This window comes from Hyla sarda, chromosome 8 (genome assembly GCF_029499605.1).
Source record: "Hyla sarda isolate aHylSar1 chromosome 8, aHylSar1.hap1, whole genome shotgun sequence".
In the NCBI taxonomy this organism is placed as follows: domain Eukaryota; kingdom Metazoa; phylum Chordata; class Amphibia; order Anura; family Hylidae; genus Hyla; species Hyla sarda.
The window spans coordinates 99,804,610-99,819,571 of NC_079196.1; the positions used below are offsets into that span (position 1 = coordinate 99,804,610).

General features: G+C 41.4%; 1 protein-coding gene across 1 annotated transcript in view; it reads right to left on the reverse strand.

The window, feature by feature from the left end:
• The window catches only part of CDK15 (cyclin dependent kinase 15), a 305,671-nt gene extending 292,755 nt beyond the window's left edge, over positions 1 to 12,916 (reverse strand). The window contains exon 1 of the mRNA XM_056536951.1: positions 12,791 to 12,916. Coding sequence (XP_056392926.1) covers positions 12,791 to 12,836 — 46 coding nt within the window. The 5' untranslated portion in view covers positions 12,837 to 12,916. The remainder of the gene's footprint in view (positions 1 to 12,790) is intronic.
• Between the last annotated feature and the right edge of the window lie 2,046 nt (positions 12,917 to 14,962).

Here is a 14,962-nt window from a genome sequence, read left to right on the forward strand (position 1 = left end):
CTTTACAGCAAGAACCATGAACATAAAAGAGTCTGTGACCTTTACAGAGGTCATACACCAGGGAGGGGGGGAAGCTGTGCTTTGAGCAACAGCTATTGTAATTGGTGCCTTATCTATATACTAGTGTCACTTTCCACTGTTCCCCTGTCTGTGATGATAAGGAGGATACAGCTGGAAAGTGATCTGGACAACTTATTATTGGACCTAGTGGGCAGACTGAAAACTGCTAAATTTGGGGATTACTTTATACTATAGAAAGCTTAATAAAAAATTAGGAAAACATCCCTAAAAATTCTTCCAAATCATCTGGTGCCGGAAAGTTAAATAGATTTGTAAATTACTTCTATTAAAAAATCTTAATCCTTCCAGTACTTATCAGCTGCTGTATGTTCCAGTGGACGTTCTTTTCTTTTTGAATTTCTTTTCTGTCTGACCACAGTGTTCTCTGCTAACACCTCTGTCCATTTTAGGAACTGTTCAGAACAGGATATGTTTGCTATGGGGATTTTCTCCTGCTCTGGATAGTTCCTGAAAAATTTATAAATAAAAGTCGATTCAACTAGAGAAAAAACAGACATGGTCGCACATCCACAACATGCACCTTCATCTAATTCTTCTCAGCAACATTTATTTGACTAACAGGTCATTAGTGTACTTTATGATCATGAAGTGCAACTCCACTAGCCGCGTCACGGCCTCCTGTAAGTGGTGGGTCCCTAACATCCCTAGCATAAAATGGCGTAGCACTGAATGGCGACCACCACTGCCCCAACACCAGTCCCCACAGGGGGAACAGCCTACTGGAAGAGCAGCCCCAATGCCACTCAAACCAGTCCCAGGGCCGCTCCTCTGCACAGACACGGTGCCAGGGCAGCAATGGATGCCACACAGCACCGAACCAGTGTGAACAGATGTAAAAAGCTCACTCACCATGTGCTCCGGCCAGAGACTGGGTGGCTGCTGGAAAAGGATAGGGCACTAATGCCACTTCCTGCCAATTTATATAGGCCTGGACTTGGGGGGGCAAATGCACACAATGTGAATTCAACTAGAGAAAAACATGGTCACACATCCACACCTTGATCTAATGCTTCTCGCAACATTTATTAAACTAACAGGTCATTAGTGTACTTTATGATCATGAAGTGCAAGCCCGCTAGCCACGTCACGGCCTCCTGTAAGTAGCGGGTCCATAACATCTCTAGCAAGCCTGCTAGATACATCCTGGCCACCACTACTTACAGGTGGTCGTGACATGGCTAGCAGGCTTGCACTTCATGATCATAAAGTACACTAATGACCTGTTGGTTTAATAAATGAGAAGCATTAGATCATTGTGCATGTTGAGGATGTAAGGATGGCGGTTTAGAGTTTGGACTTATGTCCTGTATAATAGACCTGGCGATCAGTAAACATATGTGCAAATGTTCAGTTATGGGATTGTGCAACCCTAAAAACCATTTTTAGTTGGCTAACCATGATGTACGTGAAGTACTGCATGAACAATTCAGCTGTCATTCATGTGGCCTTGGGTAAAAGGCTGTAGCACTGCAACATCTGCAACATTGCGTCATGCAATATCTCTGTGCCATGTGTCTGCCATGCTTCCTGGCTTTTCTCCTCTGGAGTGTCTCCTGCTACAGTTCCTGCTCTGTCCTCTAGGTTCCACATGCGAGCACTGGCAGAATCCCCCTCAAATCCCTGCCAGGCACTCCCTAAATAAGTCTGCCACACCTGTTGCTTGATGCCTCAGCAAGGTTGTGTATTCTGCATTGCTAGGTCTCTGAAGCCTGTCTATTCATAAAAATTGCACACATTCAATGAAGTATTTTTTTTTCACAATGCTTTTATCTTCTTTTCATTTCAATACAAAATTGCTTTAGTTTCATGAAAGATGCAAAACATATTCATATTCATATAAACATAAGCATGTCTGTCTGCTGATCCTATGTTCCTGACTCTGCTTGTCTACTGGACTTTGCCTTTGTCCTCATCCTCTTCCTGTAACCGCTCCTGTCTTTTCTGTGTATGAACATGGACTGTTGACTACATTTCTGACTGCTAGCAGCTTGTTCCAGCCAGCCTGCACCTGTAGCCATCTTGGCCATGTGGTGTCCCGGTACTGGACTTGGTCCCATACCTTTGTCGTAAGTCCCCACAGTCAGCGTTCCTCCAAGCTGGTAGGGCTTTCCTGGTGGGTTAACCCCTAGTCGCCTCATAATGCCATTTAGACATGTAAATCCCCTTAAGGACGCAGGGTTTTTCAGTTTTTGCATTTTCGTTTTTTTCCTCCTTACCTTCTAAAAATCATAACCCTTTCAATGTTCCACCTAAAAATCCATATTATGGCTTATTTTTTGCGTCGCCAATTCTACTTTGCAGTGACATTAGTCATTTTACCCAAAAATCCACGGCGAAACGAAAAAAAAAATCATTGTGCAACAAAATCGTAGAAAAAAACGACATTTTGTAAATTTTGGGGGCTTTCGTTTCTACGCAGTGCATATTTCGGTAAAAATGACACCTTACCATTATTCTGTAGGTCCATACGGTTAAAATGATACCCTACTTATATAGGTTTCATTTTGTCGTACTTCTGGAAAAAATCATAACTACATGCAGGAAAATTTATATGTTTAAAAATGTCCTCTTCTGACCCCTATAACTTTTTATTTTTCCACGTACAGGGCGATATGAGGGCTAATTTTTTGCGCCGTGATCTGAAGTTTTTATCGGTACCATTTTTGTTTTGATCTGACTTTTTGATCACTTTTTATTCATTTTTTAATGGTACAAAAAGTGACCAAAAATACGCTTTTTTGGAATTTGGAATTTTTTTGCGCATACGCCATTGACCGTGCGGTTTAATTAATGATATATTTTTATAGTTTGGACATTTACACACGCCGCGATAACACATATGTTTATTTTTATGTACACTGTTTTATTTTTTTTATGGGAAAATGGGGGTGATTAAAATTTTTATTAGGAAAGGGGTTAAATGATCTTTATTAACACTTTTTTTTTACTTTTTTTTTGCAATGTTATAGGTCCCATAGGGACCTATAACACTGCACACACTGATCTTTTACACAGATCACTGGCGTGTATTAACACGCCTGTGATCAGTGTTATCGCGGGAGCCAGCGAAGGACATAATTTTACGTCCTTCGTCGTTAAGGGGATATATTTAATATATTTTATGATAATGTAATTGATGTACAGGACCTTTGGTCACGTGATTTCTAGTGAATTGTGTTATGCTAGGTTTAACCTCCCTGGCGGTATGATTATGTGTGGAAAAATGTACCAAAATTTCACATCTCCCCCCACCCATTTCAAATCTCCCCCCCGTCACATTTCCCCCCCCCCTTATCACATTCTCCTCCCCCTTGTCACATCCCCCCTTGTCACATTCCCCCCCCCCCCCTTGTCACATTCCCCCTTTGTCACATTCTCCCCCTCCTTGTCACATTCCCCTCCCCCTTGTCACTTCCCCCCCTTGTCACATTCCCCCCCCCCTCCATGTCACATTCCCCTCCCCCTGTCAAATCCCCCCTTGTCACATTCCTCCCCTTGTCACATTCTCCCCCCTCCTTGTCTCATTCCCCTCCCCCCTATCACATCCCCCCCTTGTCACATCCCCCCCCTCCATGTCACATCCCCCAATGTCACTTTCCCCCCCCCCCCTGTCACATTCCCCCCCCTTGTCACATTCTTCCCCCTCCTTGTTACATTCCCCTCCCCCTGTCACATCCCCCCCAATGTCACATTCCCCTCCCCCTTGTCACATCCCCCCTTGTCACATTCTCCCCCCTCCTTGTCACATTCCCCTCCCCCCTATCACATCCCCCCTTGTCACATCCCCCCCTCCATGTCACATCCCCCCATGTCACATTCCCCCCCCTTGTCACATTCCCCCCCTTGTCACCCCCCCCCCCTCCATGTCACATTCCCCTCCCCCTGTCACATCCCACCCTTGTCACATCCCCCCCCCCTTGTCACATTCCCCCCTCTGTCACATTCCCCCTTTGTCACATTCCTCCCCCTGTTCTCACCTTGTCCTGCAGTAACATACACTAGGTTTGCCGGGCAGATTTCAAACCTAGTGTATTTGCTGCAGAACAAGTCTTTTCCCCTTCAGCCAATCACTGGCTTGACACCACTGCGGCCGGTGATTGGCTGAAAAGGGAAAGGTCCTGCAAGATGAATAAAGAAGAGAGCAGGGACCGGAACGCACGGAGGGGAACGACATCTGCAGGGACCGGGACTAGATGAGCAGAAGGTTTTTTTTATTTTCCTCCCGGTGGTCTTTTACACTTAGCTCAGTGCTTTTCTACCAGGGTGCCTCCAGCTGTTGTGAAACTACGACACCCAGCATGCCCAGACAGCCTTTGGCTGTTCGGGCATGCTGAGAGTTGTAGTTTTGCAACATCTGGAGGCCCCCTGGTTGAGAAACACTGACTTTTAGTATATGTCTTTACCTGCTCTGGCCGGCCGGGAGCCGACCCGAGCAGATAATTGCATGTTTTGCTGGGGGCCATATCGCTATATCGCAAAGAGCAAAAATTGCAATGCAATTGCTTTTGCGATATATCGTGCAGCCCAGCCAGCAACTCTGCAATTCTACCCCGAGCGTGACTCGGGGTTTCCGCTCCTGGCAGGGAAAATTAACCCCGAGTCATGCTTGGGATAACCGCTAAGGAGGTTAAGGACCTTTGTGTCATGTGATTAAGTCATGTGATGTAACCATAATGCCTTGGTTTAGGACCGATAGGTTTGGGGACCAATAAGCTTTGATCCTGCCCCTTCTGTATATAAGGGTGCTTCATCCAATAATCTCTCTCTTAATTCTGGACTACCAGACTGAGCAGATCTGTTATCACAGCTACAAGACAAGCTAGGCCTGAAGCCTTCCACTTCAGCCGCTTTCTAAACCGTGAGTTAATCCGACTTCAATCTTACCAATCCTACATGACTACTGAACCTAAACATACCCCTAAGTTCAGTGGAACAGCGTACAGCAAAATCAAAGCTTATTTTACTACAAAGTCCCAGCCAACCAGTGAGGAGGCTAAATCCCGTCCTCTTGTAAAAGACTGTATGTTATCATCATCTGCATAAAATCTGGAGTAAAGTTATTTCTAGTTTACTACAACTTCTGCTGTGAACAATCCTTTATTCCTCCCTATCGTTCCTGGGACGGGTGGCGGTAGGACATATACATTGAGGAAACCCGCACCCTGGCATCACGACAATCAAGGGTTAATGCTATACCCTGCAACACTACTCTGCAATACCCCTGTTCACCCTACATCCCCCAAGCTCACCCCAGCTAGCTGTCCTCACAGCATCTACTCTGCCCATTTAAAAGGACCCTTACTTTCTCCTGAGTGCTGATAAACTCTCCTGTTATCACTTATTGAATTAATTAACTTAGAATATTTCATTCAAATGCAGTCAACATTGTACATGTCATATAGAAGTGTGCAAAACATACACATCCAGCAAGTAAGATTCACTACTATATGTTAATGCCAAAGCCTCTGACAGATAATCATGCTAGTGTTTTCCTGGAATACCCCTTTAATGCCAAAGCCTCTGACAGATAATCATGCTGGTGTTTTCCTGGTTACAAAGTGATAAACATGATAAATGACAATGTGTAATTTCCCTACAGATTATGAGATCTCAAGGCTCCATGACATAAATCATGCACAAGTCATATCCATTCAATGATATAGTTATATTTCGATTTCCTGTAAATGCATTGACCAAAATATAATCTTTTCAGATGGATTGTCCTGTATTGTGGAGTTTTAAAGGTTTCACAGGGTCATCAGTTGAAAAAGCTCAGAGCAAAACATGAACTGTCTGAAAGAAAAGAGAATCTTATCTACCCTTTAGTTTTATGAAACAATGAAAATAGCCAAGAAATAGCTGCTCTTTATTTCCATAGTTCAGACTAATCATTTAAAACAGTAATATGAAACTTTGGTTAACAAAAAGAAAACCGCATTAATAGCAACTTCTTACTATTTTATACTAGAATCTCTACTTAAAGGGGTTATCCATCATAAGGGGACTTAGTACTAAGTACTTACCTGCCAGACAGTAATAGGTATGCTTAAGAAGTATCCATGCTTGTCTTTGGGCTATGTGGCCGTATTATGAGTCCAATATAACACTGTTGCTTTCTTTTTTGTGAAATGGCTATTTTCTGTTGGAGTTCCCTCCCCCCAACTACAAGTACCAGGATCCCTTGTTTGTAAGTGTGAGGTCACTTTTCTCTCTCCCATACGTCAGTCACCCTGCCCTTTTCCGCACAGCTGAGCTATGCATGCTCTTTATAAAACTACAATTCCCTGCAGCCCTGTGAAAAATGATCTCCTCACCACCCAGCTGTCGCTCCACCCAATTAAGCAGACAGGCTCCCTTTCAACACCTGACTAGCGATGTAATGTCTCGGACCGCACTGCAACCTAGGAAAACCTGAGATGACACACATATTGTATGCTGCTAAAAATAAACAGTGGGGTGAAGATCACATAAGAATTGCAAGATCAAACACAGGTACAGAAACTATATTATGAACTACTCTAACTTTACAGCCTCTGTAGCATAGTCAAATAAATACAATTCCTGGAATTCCCCTTTAATCTTGTACTGCTATAACAGCCTGTAAGGAATTTCACAGTTCACATGTATTGTCCCAACAGGTCAGCATTCTAGTGATGCACTTCAGATAGAAGCTATTCTAAAACCTGTCAAGATAGCTAAACAGACTATATAGCTAATAGCCCTGAAAGATTTTCAAATAAACCTAAGGCCAGTTTTTCCAGTGTAATATGGAAAAATTTTTGTACCTGAGTCTCAGTTACAAATTCTTTACTAGTGATCATTGCACTTTTATTATAATGCATTAGACCCAATGTCCGGCCAGGATTAGCGTCCACAGTAGTCATCGTACACTTGTGTAACTACACTGTGGGTGAGGGAGGCATATCCAATAATAGCATTATATTAGGATTTATTTCCAGTAATAGAATTATATTATACCATTGTTTCACTAGTGTTTATCCTTAAACCTGAATTTTAGATTGGCTTATTTTTGCTGTTTCATCCTCCCTTCTAATAGTCATAACACTTTACATTTTTCACTTACGGACACATATGAGGGCTTGTTTTTTGTGCCACCAATTGTGCTTTGTAATGACATCAATCATTTCCCCACAAAATCTACAGGAAAACAAAAAAAAATGGTGTTTTCTAAATTCTGCATGTCCATACGATTAACCCCTTAAGTACTCAGCCCATTTTCACCTTAAGGACCCGGGCATTTTTTGCACATCTGGCCACTTGTCACTGGTCACTTTAAGCATTAATAACTCTGGGATGCTTTTACTTTTCATTCTGATTCCAAGAATGTTTTTTCATGACATATTCTACTTTATGTTAGTGGTAAATCTTCGTCGATACTTGCATTATTTCTTGGTAAAAAATTTGATGAAAAATTTGAAAATTTTGCTTTTTTTATACTTTGAAACCCTCTGCTTATAAGGAAAATGGACATCCCAAATAAATTATATATTGATTCACATATACAATTTGTCTACTTTATGTTTGCATCATAAAGTTGACATGTTTTTACATTTGGAAGACATCAGAGGGCTTCAAAGTTCATCAGCAATTTTCAAATTTTTCACAAAATTTTCAAAATCGGAATTTTTCAGAGACCAGTTCAGTTTTGAAGTGGATTTGAAGGGCCTTCATATTAGAAATACCCCATAAATGACCCCATTGTCAAAACTGCACCCCTCAAAGTATTCAAAATGACATTCAGAAAGTGTGTTAACCCTTTAGGTGTTTCACAGGAATAACAGCAAAGTGAAGGAGAAAATTCAAAATCTTAATTTTTTACACTCACATGTGTAAAAGGGGAGAAATCACCCTAAAATTTGTAACCCAAATTTGAGTAAGGAAATACCTAATATGTGGATGTTAAGTGCTCTGTGGGTGCACTAGAGGGCTCAGAAGGAGCGACAATGGGATTTTGGAGAAAGTTTTTCTGAAATGTTTTTTGGGGGGCATGTCACATTTAGGAAGCCACTATGGTGCCAGAACAGCAACAAAAAAAAAACACATGGCACACTATTTTGGAAACTACACCCCTCAAGGAATGTAACAAGGGGTACGTACAGTGAGCCTTAACACCCCACAAGTGTTTGATGACTTTTCGGCAAAGTTGGATGTGTAAATGAAAAATATTTTTTTTTTCACTAAAATGCTGGTTTTCCCCCAAATTTTACATTTTTACAAGGGGTAAATGGAGAAATTGCCCCCCCCCCCTAAAAAAAAAAAATTGTAACCCCATCTCTTCTGAGTATGGGAATACCCCATGTGTGGACGTCAAGTGCACTGCGGGCGCACTACAATGCTCAGAAGAGAAGGAGTCACATTTGGCTTTGGAAAGCAAATTTTGCTGAAATGGTTTTTGGTGGGCATGTCACATTTAAGAAGCACCTATGGTGCCAGAACAGAAAAAAAAATCCGCACATGGCATACTCTTTTGGAAACTACACTCCTCAAGGAACGTAACAAGAGTTACAGTGAGCCTTAACACCCTACAGATGTTTGACGACTTTTCGTTAAAGTTGGATGTGTAAATTACATTCTTTATTTTTCACTAAAATGCTGGTTTTTCCCCAAATTTCACATTTTTACAAGGGGTAATAGGAGAAATGCCCCCCAAAATTTGTAACTTAATTTCTTTTGAGTAACTAAATACCCCATGTGTGGACATAAAGTGCTCTGCAAGTGCACTACAATGCTCAAAAGAGAAGGAGCCACATTTGGCTTTTTGAAAGCAAATTTTGCTGAAATGGTTTTTGGGGGGCATGTCGCATTTAGGAAGCCCCTATGGTGCCAGAACAGCAAAAAAAAAAAAAAAACACATGGCATACTATTTGGGAAACAACACCCCTTAAGGAACATAACAAGGGGTACAGTGAGCCTTAACACCTCACATGTGTTTGACAAATTTACGTTAAAGTTGGGCGTGAAAATGAAAAATTAGATTTTTTTCACTAAAATGCTGGTGTTACCCTAAATTCTTTATTTTCACTTTGGGTTATTGGAGAAAAAGCCTCCCAAAATGTTTAACCCCGTTTCTTCAAATTATGGACATACCCTATATGTGGATGTAAAGTGCTCTGCGGGTGAACTACAATGCGCAGAAGAGAAGGAGCGCCATTGGGCTTTTGGAGACAGAATTTGCTTGGAATGGAAGTCGGGGGCCAAGTGCGTTTACAAAGTGTTCCGTGGTGCTAGAACAGTGGACCCCTCACATGTGACCCCATTTTGGAAACTACACCTCTCATGGAATGTAATAAGGGGTGTAGTGAGCATTTGCACCCCACTGGTGTTTGACAGATCTTTTGAACAGTGCGCTGTGCAAATGAAAAATAAATTTTTTAATTTTCATGGACCACTGTTCAAAAAACAGGGACCAAAAAACAGGTCCTTAAGTGGTTAAAATAATACCACATTTATATAGGTTTTGTTTTATGTTTATATAACTTTATGTACGAAAATGAGCATGTTAAAAATTGTCCTCTTCTAACCCATATAACTCTTATTTTTCTGTATATGAGAATGTATGAGGGCTCATTTTATGCACTGTGAACTGTTGTTTTTACTACCAATAATACTATTTTTGTTATTATGGGACTTTTGGTTAGTTTTTTATTCATTACTTATGGTATATGAAGCAACTAAAATTACGTATTTGGACTTTGGTATTTTTTAAAGGGGTACTTCAGTGAAGTAAACACAGCCATCCCTCTCATCAGCCTATTTTATTGTCTAAATCAGTGTTTCCCAACCAGGGTGCCTCCAGGTGTTGCAAAACTCCAACTCCCAGAATGCCTGGACAGCCAAAGGCAGCCAAAAGCTGTCCAGGCATGCTGGGAGTTGTAGTTTTGCAACATCTGGAGGCACCCTGGTTGGGAATCACTGGTCTAAATATAATTAATTAGCTATATAGAGCAGTTTCCCATCTTTAGTTGTCACTTACATGCATAAAGTGAGGAAATGACATTATCCAGCCGTCCTCTCTGTCCAAGTCCCTCTCTGAAAGCAGCCCCCACCCTCCTGAAAGACAAAGACCATGTGATTTCTGCTTCACAGATTGGTCATGCTCCCTTTAATGCTGAGAACTGAGAGGTGTGTGCAGCCTCAGCCAATCAGACACATCTCTCTCTGCTGCTGCTCAGAAAATGAGGGTGGAGACTGGCAGAGCAGAGCTGCAATGATTGTTAAGAGATGTAGACAAGGGGAGAGAAGGATTGCAAAGAATATCAAGCAGCTAGAGAAAGCAACAGAGGCTATAGGAGCCATGCATATCAGGCAGGATGGTTTACATGGAACATATCCAGGAAGCGTGATGGCTTTGGACCTTTTTTTTTTAAATATATATACTTCCCTGGAGTACCCCTTTAAGTGTAAACCATGCAGTTTAATTAAGATTATATACATTTGGCACATATGGCACACATTATAGCACATATGTTTATTTTTGCTTACATTATTTTATTTACAAAGTGGGAAAAGGCTGGTGATTTAGACTTTTATTAGGGAAGGGGATTATTCAAATTTATTAATCTTTTTTTTTTTTTTACTTTTATTTAATAAATTTTAGTCCCTAAAGGAGACAATTACTTGCAATCTTAAGACTACAAACACTGAACAATGCTGTTTCATAGAACAGCTATCCTCTCAGCTGATTGGGACCAGGACCCACAGGGTACGAAGAGCAATTCATACATCAAAAGTGGGACTAGGGCGTACATGTATGTCTGAAGTCCCCAAGGGGTTAAAAAAAGGAAATGTCCAGTCATTGACTCATGTGGGATACTACTGAAGCCAGTGATTGGAGGACCAATGAATGCAGGAACCAGTCCCAACTCCACCTCCCTAGTCTAGTCTAACCCTGGCTTCTGTCAGGAGCACATGTACGTTCCTTAGTTCTTGTCACATTTCTCTTCTCCTTAGGGAAGCTAAAAGTCTGTGAGCTTAGGTATTTATTTCAGGGATAGCTCCAACAAGTAGTCCACATTGTCACTAGTCCTGTTTTCAATTATATCATGCCTGATCCTAACCTACAAGTCCCCTTGCAAGGATTTTCAGCTATTTAGCATTTTCCTCAAGGGGTTTGCAAGGACAAGTTGTAAAAATACCTTGTCCTTGTCATCACACCGGATCTTGTATTTGCTTTTAGTGGGACCAGGACCCACCTCAAGAGTGAGACCCAATGCGATCTAAACTTTTGCCTGCACAACAAAACAAAAGTTTGAACAGTGTATATGTTGGGTCCCAGCGAAAGGAAAAATCTAGATGATTGGTGCAAACCACTGTATTCTCAAGACAGATTTTGCAAATATCCTTTATTGAATGGCTTCCATCATAACACAATTCCAAGCTAATCGTAGCCTTTTCCTCAGATATGCAATAGCAAAATTGTTCCTCTAGTTCACTATACTGTGTGTAAACTCCCATGTGCAACAGAGATCACCTGGCAGTGTTCACACTAACGGGTCAACTGTTTGCCTCACATGGGATTTTACACACAGTATAGTGAACTAGAGGAACAATATTGCTATCGCACATCTAAAGAAGAGGCTATGATTAGCCTAGAAACATGTTATGATGATAGCCATTCAATGAAGGATATTTGGAAAATCTATTTTGAGAATACAATGGTTTGCCTAATGATAAAGACTTTTCCTCCCGCTGGGTCCCAATACATATACTGTATATCGGCGGCCTTGTGTCAGATAACTCCCATCATAGACTCTTATGCTCACCACAAGCACAGATTTCTTTCTTTCTTTCTTTTCAGCCCCAGAATTCCCCTTTAAGACTGTTTGTTGCATGATCCAAATATGTACACTGGTGCAGTATACGGAAACTATTCAATGGGTCGGCAGGGTGTTAAGAGAATCAGTAGTAGTTATTAGAATTAAGCAATTCATTCATTTATAAAGAACAGTAAAGGACAATATAACAGTTTGCATTTCTGGGTCTGTCAAATGGACGTGGCATACACATGAAAAGCAGATCCTTACACAACTGTGTGTCACAGACCTACACACTATGTGGCCCTGATGCTGAGGAGTTTTTATGGATGAACACACAAGCCTGTCAACTTGAGGGACCCTAGAGAAAAGAATTCACTTTGGCAGCTTTTATTCAGCCCCTTGAGGACTTTAATTCAAGTGCACAAAGGCATCACACATTTCAGCATGCCAGAGCAGGGACCTAGTTACTGCATGGCTGATTTGTCAGGGACTGCACATATTTATATATTATGTATTTATCTTGCAATAATTCCTAATGAACTTTAACTGAAATGCGCAGGACATTCCAATTATTACACCAATATATGAGTAAGATCAGGACAGCAAATACTGCAAATGTCAGCAATGTCTTTAACCAATTATGTCTAAGTAGATCTACTGTACACTCCCAGTAGTTTTACCATTATCAGTGATCTGGGGCTTGCGGCATAACTGTTATGTGATGCATTACATGGGCTTGTTAACCCTACAAATGGTGAACACTAGTGCCTCACCCTCGTAGTAGTACTCCACTGCACTCCTGCCTTATTCGACAAGCAGTGCATAGCTGCAGGCTGCATAAAATAAAAAGGTCATCGCTTTCTCAAAGGAATTAAAAACCTATTGACATGCTCTCCTTACACTATGGTAAGGCTAAGAAAAGAGGCACTTACCCAGGCGACAAAAGGCCTCTGTGGCTGCTTGCCTTATGTTCTGCATGATGGACACAGAGCGAGAGAGAAGAGAGGAAACAGGGAGAGAGAGAGATCGAAAGAGAGGCAGGCTGCTGTGTTCATCACTGCGCTAGCTGTAGTATACATAGACTTGGAAAGCATAGTAGCAGTATATGGGCACGGAAGGGAGAATAGAAGGAGATAATCTTTGCATTGATTGTTTCTGAGTGCAGATACCAGTGTGTGTTTATGATTAATTTATCATCTAATAGTCTACAAGTAATATGCTACAGCTTTAATGTGCTACACTTATTAGCTATGGCACATAAGCAGGCATATATATGATACTCCGTTAACCATCCCAAGGGGTAAGAGCAGGGCCCTTTGTAACAAAAACATCATGTCAATCAGATATAAATAGAAATCCTTATTTGACCGCAATACATGGTAATGGCAGCACCCCTGTCCAAGTGTGAGGTATCACAACAGTGACCCACACACCAGATTGTGTTGTGGAATACAATCGGTACATGGGAGGAGTTGATCTCTGGAATCAAGTCCTGAAGCCATACAGTGCCATGCGGAAAATCAAAGTATGGTACAAACAGCTGGCCATGCACATGGTACAAATGTCATTGTATAATTTTTTGTGTTTTTCCAATGTGCCACACAGAAACCTTCAGTTTCAGAAAATTTGGTAACCAAGAAGGTAAGCCCAGTTACCTCTGAAGAACCGAAGGCACCTGTATAGTACCAGGGCAACACTCTCCTGGCAAAGTCCCCTGACTGCTAGTGAGAGAAGTCCTAGAAAAGATGCAAGGATGTAATAAACATGAATTAATAAAGGGCAGCATTTATAGTGTGACAATTGTCCCGATAAAGCAGAACTCTGCATAAAGAATAGCTGTAAAGCGTAGCAAACATCAATGGATTATTTTGATATCTTTACCCCATTTATGAATGAAAAATCAGTTAAAAAACAAACTCTTTTTCATAATACCCCATGATAAATAGGAAACAGAGAGAAGATAATCAAGCATAGTACATGCAAAGCCAGCTTTATTTAAGATAAAAACAGTACATCAGACGTAGATGGATGGGAGCAATGTCTGGACTTGTTTTGAACAGTAATCCGTCCTTTGGTACAGATAACTCATGAATGCCTAGTGTCCACCTATATAGACAACTGAGATCCAATAAGGTGGATACAAACACATGTGTAATTAATACAAAGTGAATTAAAACCATGTAACTCCGACAACTTAGACAAGTATATTGAGATAGTGTGAACAGGGTCCATGTTATATCAGGCTGTGCCAAAGATAAGACAATCAAGTATACAAAGTATTAATAAAAACTGACATAAATGCGACTCCGCAGTATACCCTCAAAAAGGATGGAAACGGGAATAACATAGATCCTTTTATACTAGGGACATTAGGAACCCACTCTAAATAGGTGGCCTTGACGTGGCGAGTGGGCTTTGTACTTTTTGATCAAAACGTATATACTAACAACCTGTTAGTTTTTGAAATTATGCTGAAAAGCAATTGGATCATTGTGCAAGACTTTAGATGTGCACCATGTCTGTTTTCTACTTGAGTACACATTGTGTTTTTTGTCCCCTCTTTTTTTTTTTTTTTTTGCTTGAACATGTTATCTGCACTCTTCCCCACCCCCTCAGCCCAACCCTATATAAGTAGTAGTTAGCTACACATGGGCCTTTTCTTTCCTGGTAGCCTCCCAGTTTGACTGGGAGTGCATGGTAAGTGTGCTATAACATCCTGTTCACACTGGTGTGGTGCTGTGCGGCATCCGTTGCTGCCATGGCGCCGTGTCTGCGGGGAGGTGCGACCCATGGACTGGTTTGAGTGGCGCTGGGGCCGCTCTGCCAGTGGGTCGTTCCCTCTGTGGGCACTGGTGTCGTGGCGGTGGTGGTCACCGCCCAGTACTACGCCATTTTATGCTAAGGACGTTAGGGACCCACTCTAAATAGGTGGCCTTGACGTGGCGAGTGGGCTTTGTACTTTTTGATCAAAACGTATATACTAACAACCTGTTAGTTTTTGAAATTATGCTGAAATTATGGATCATTGTGCAAGACTGTAGATGTGCACCATGTCTGTTTTCTACTTGAATACATATAGTGACTGAATGACACCGCCTGGAGTT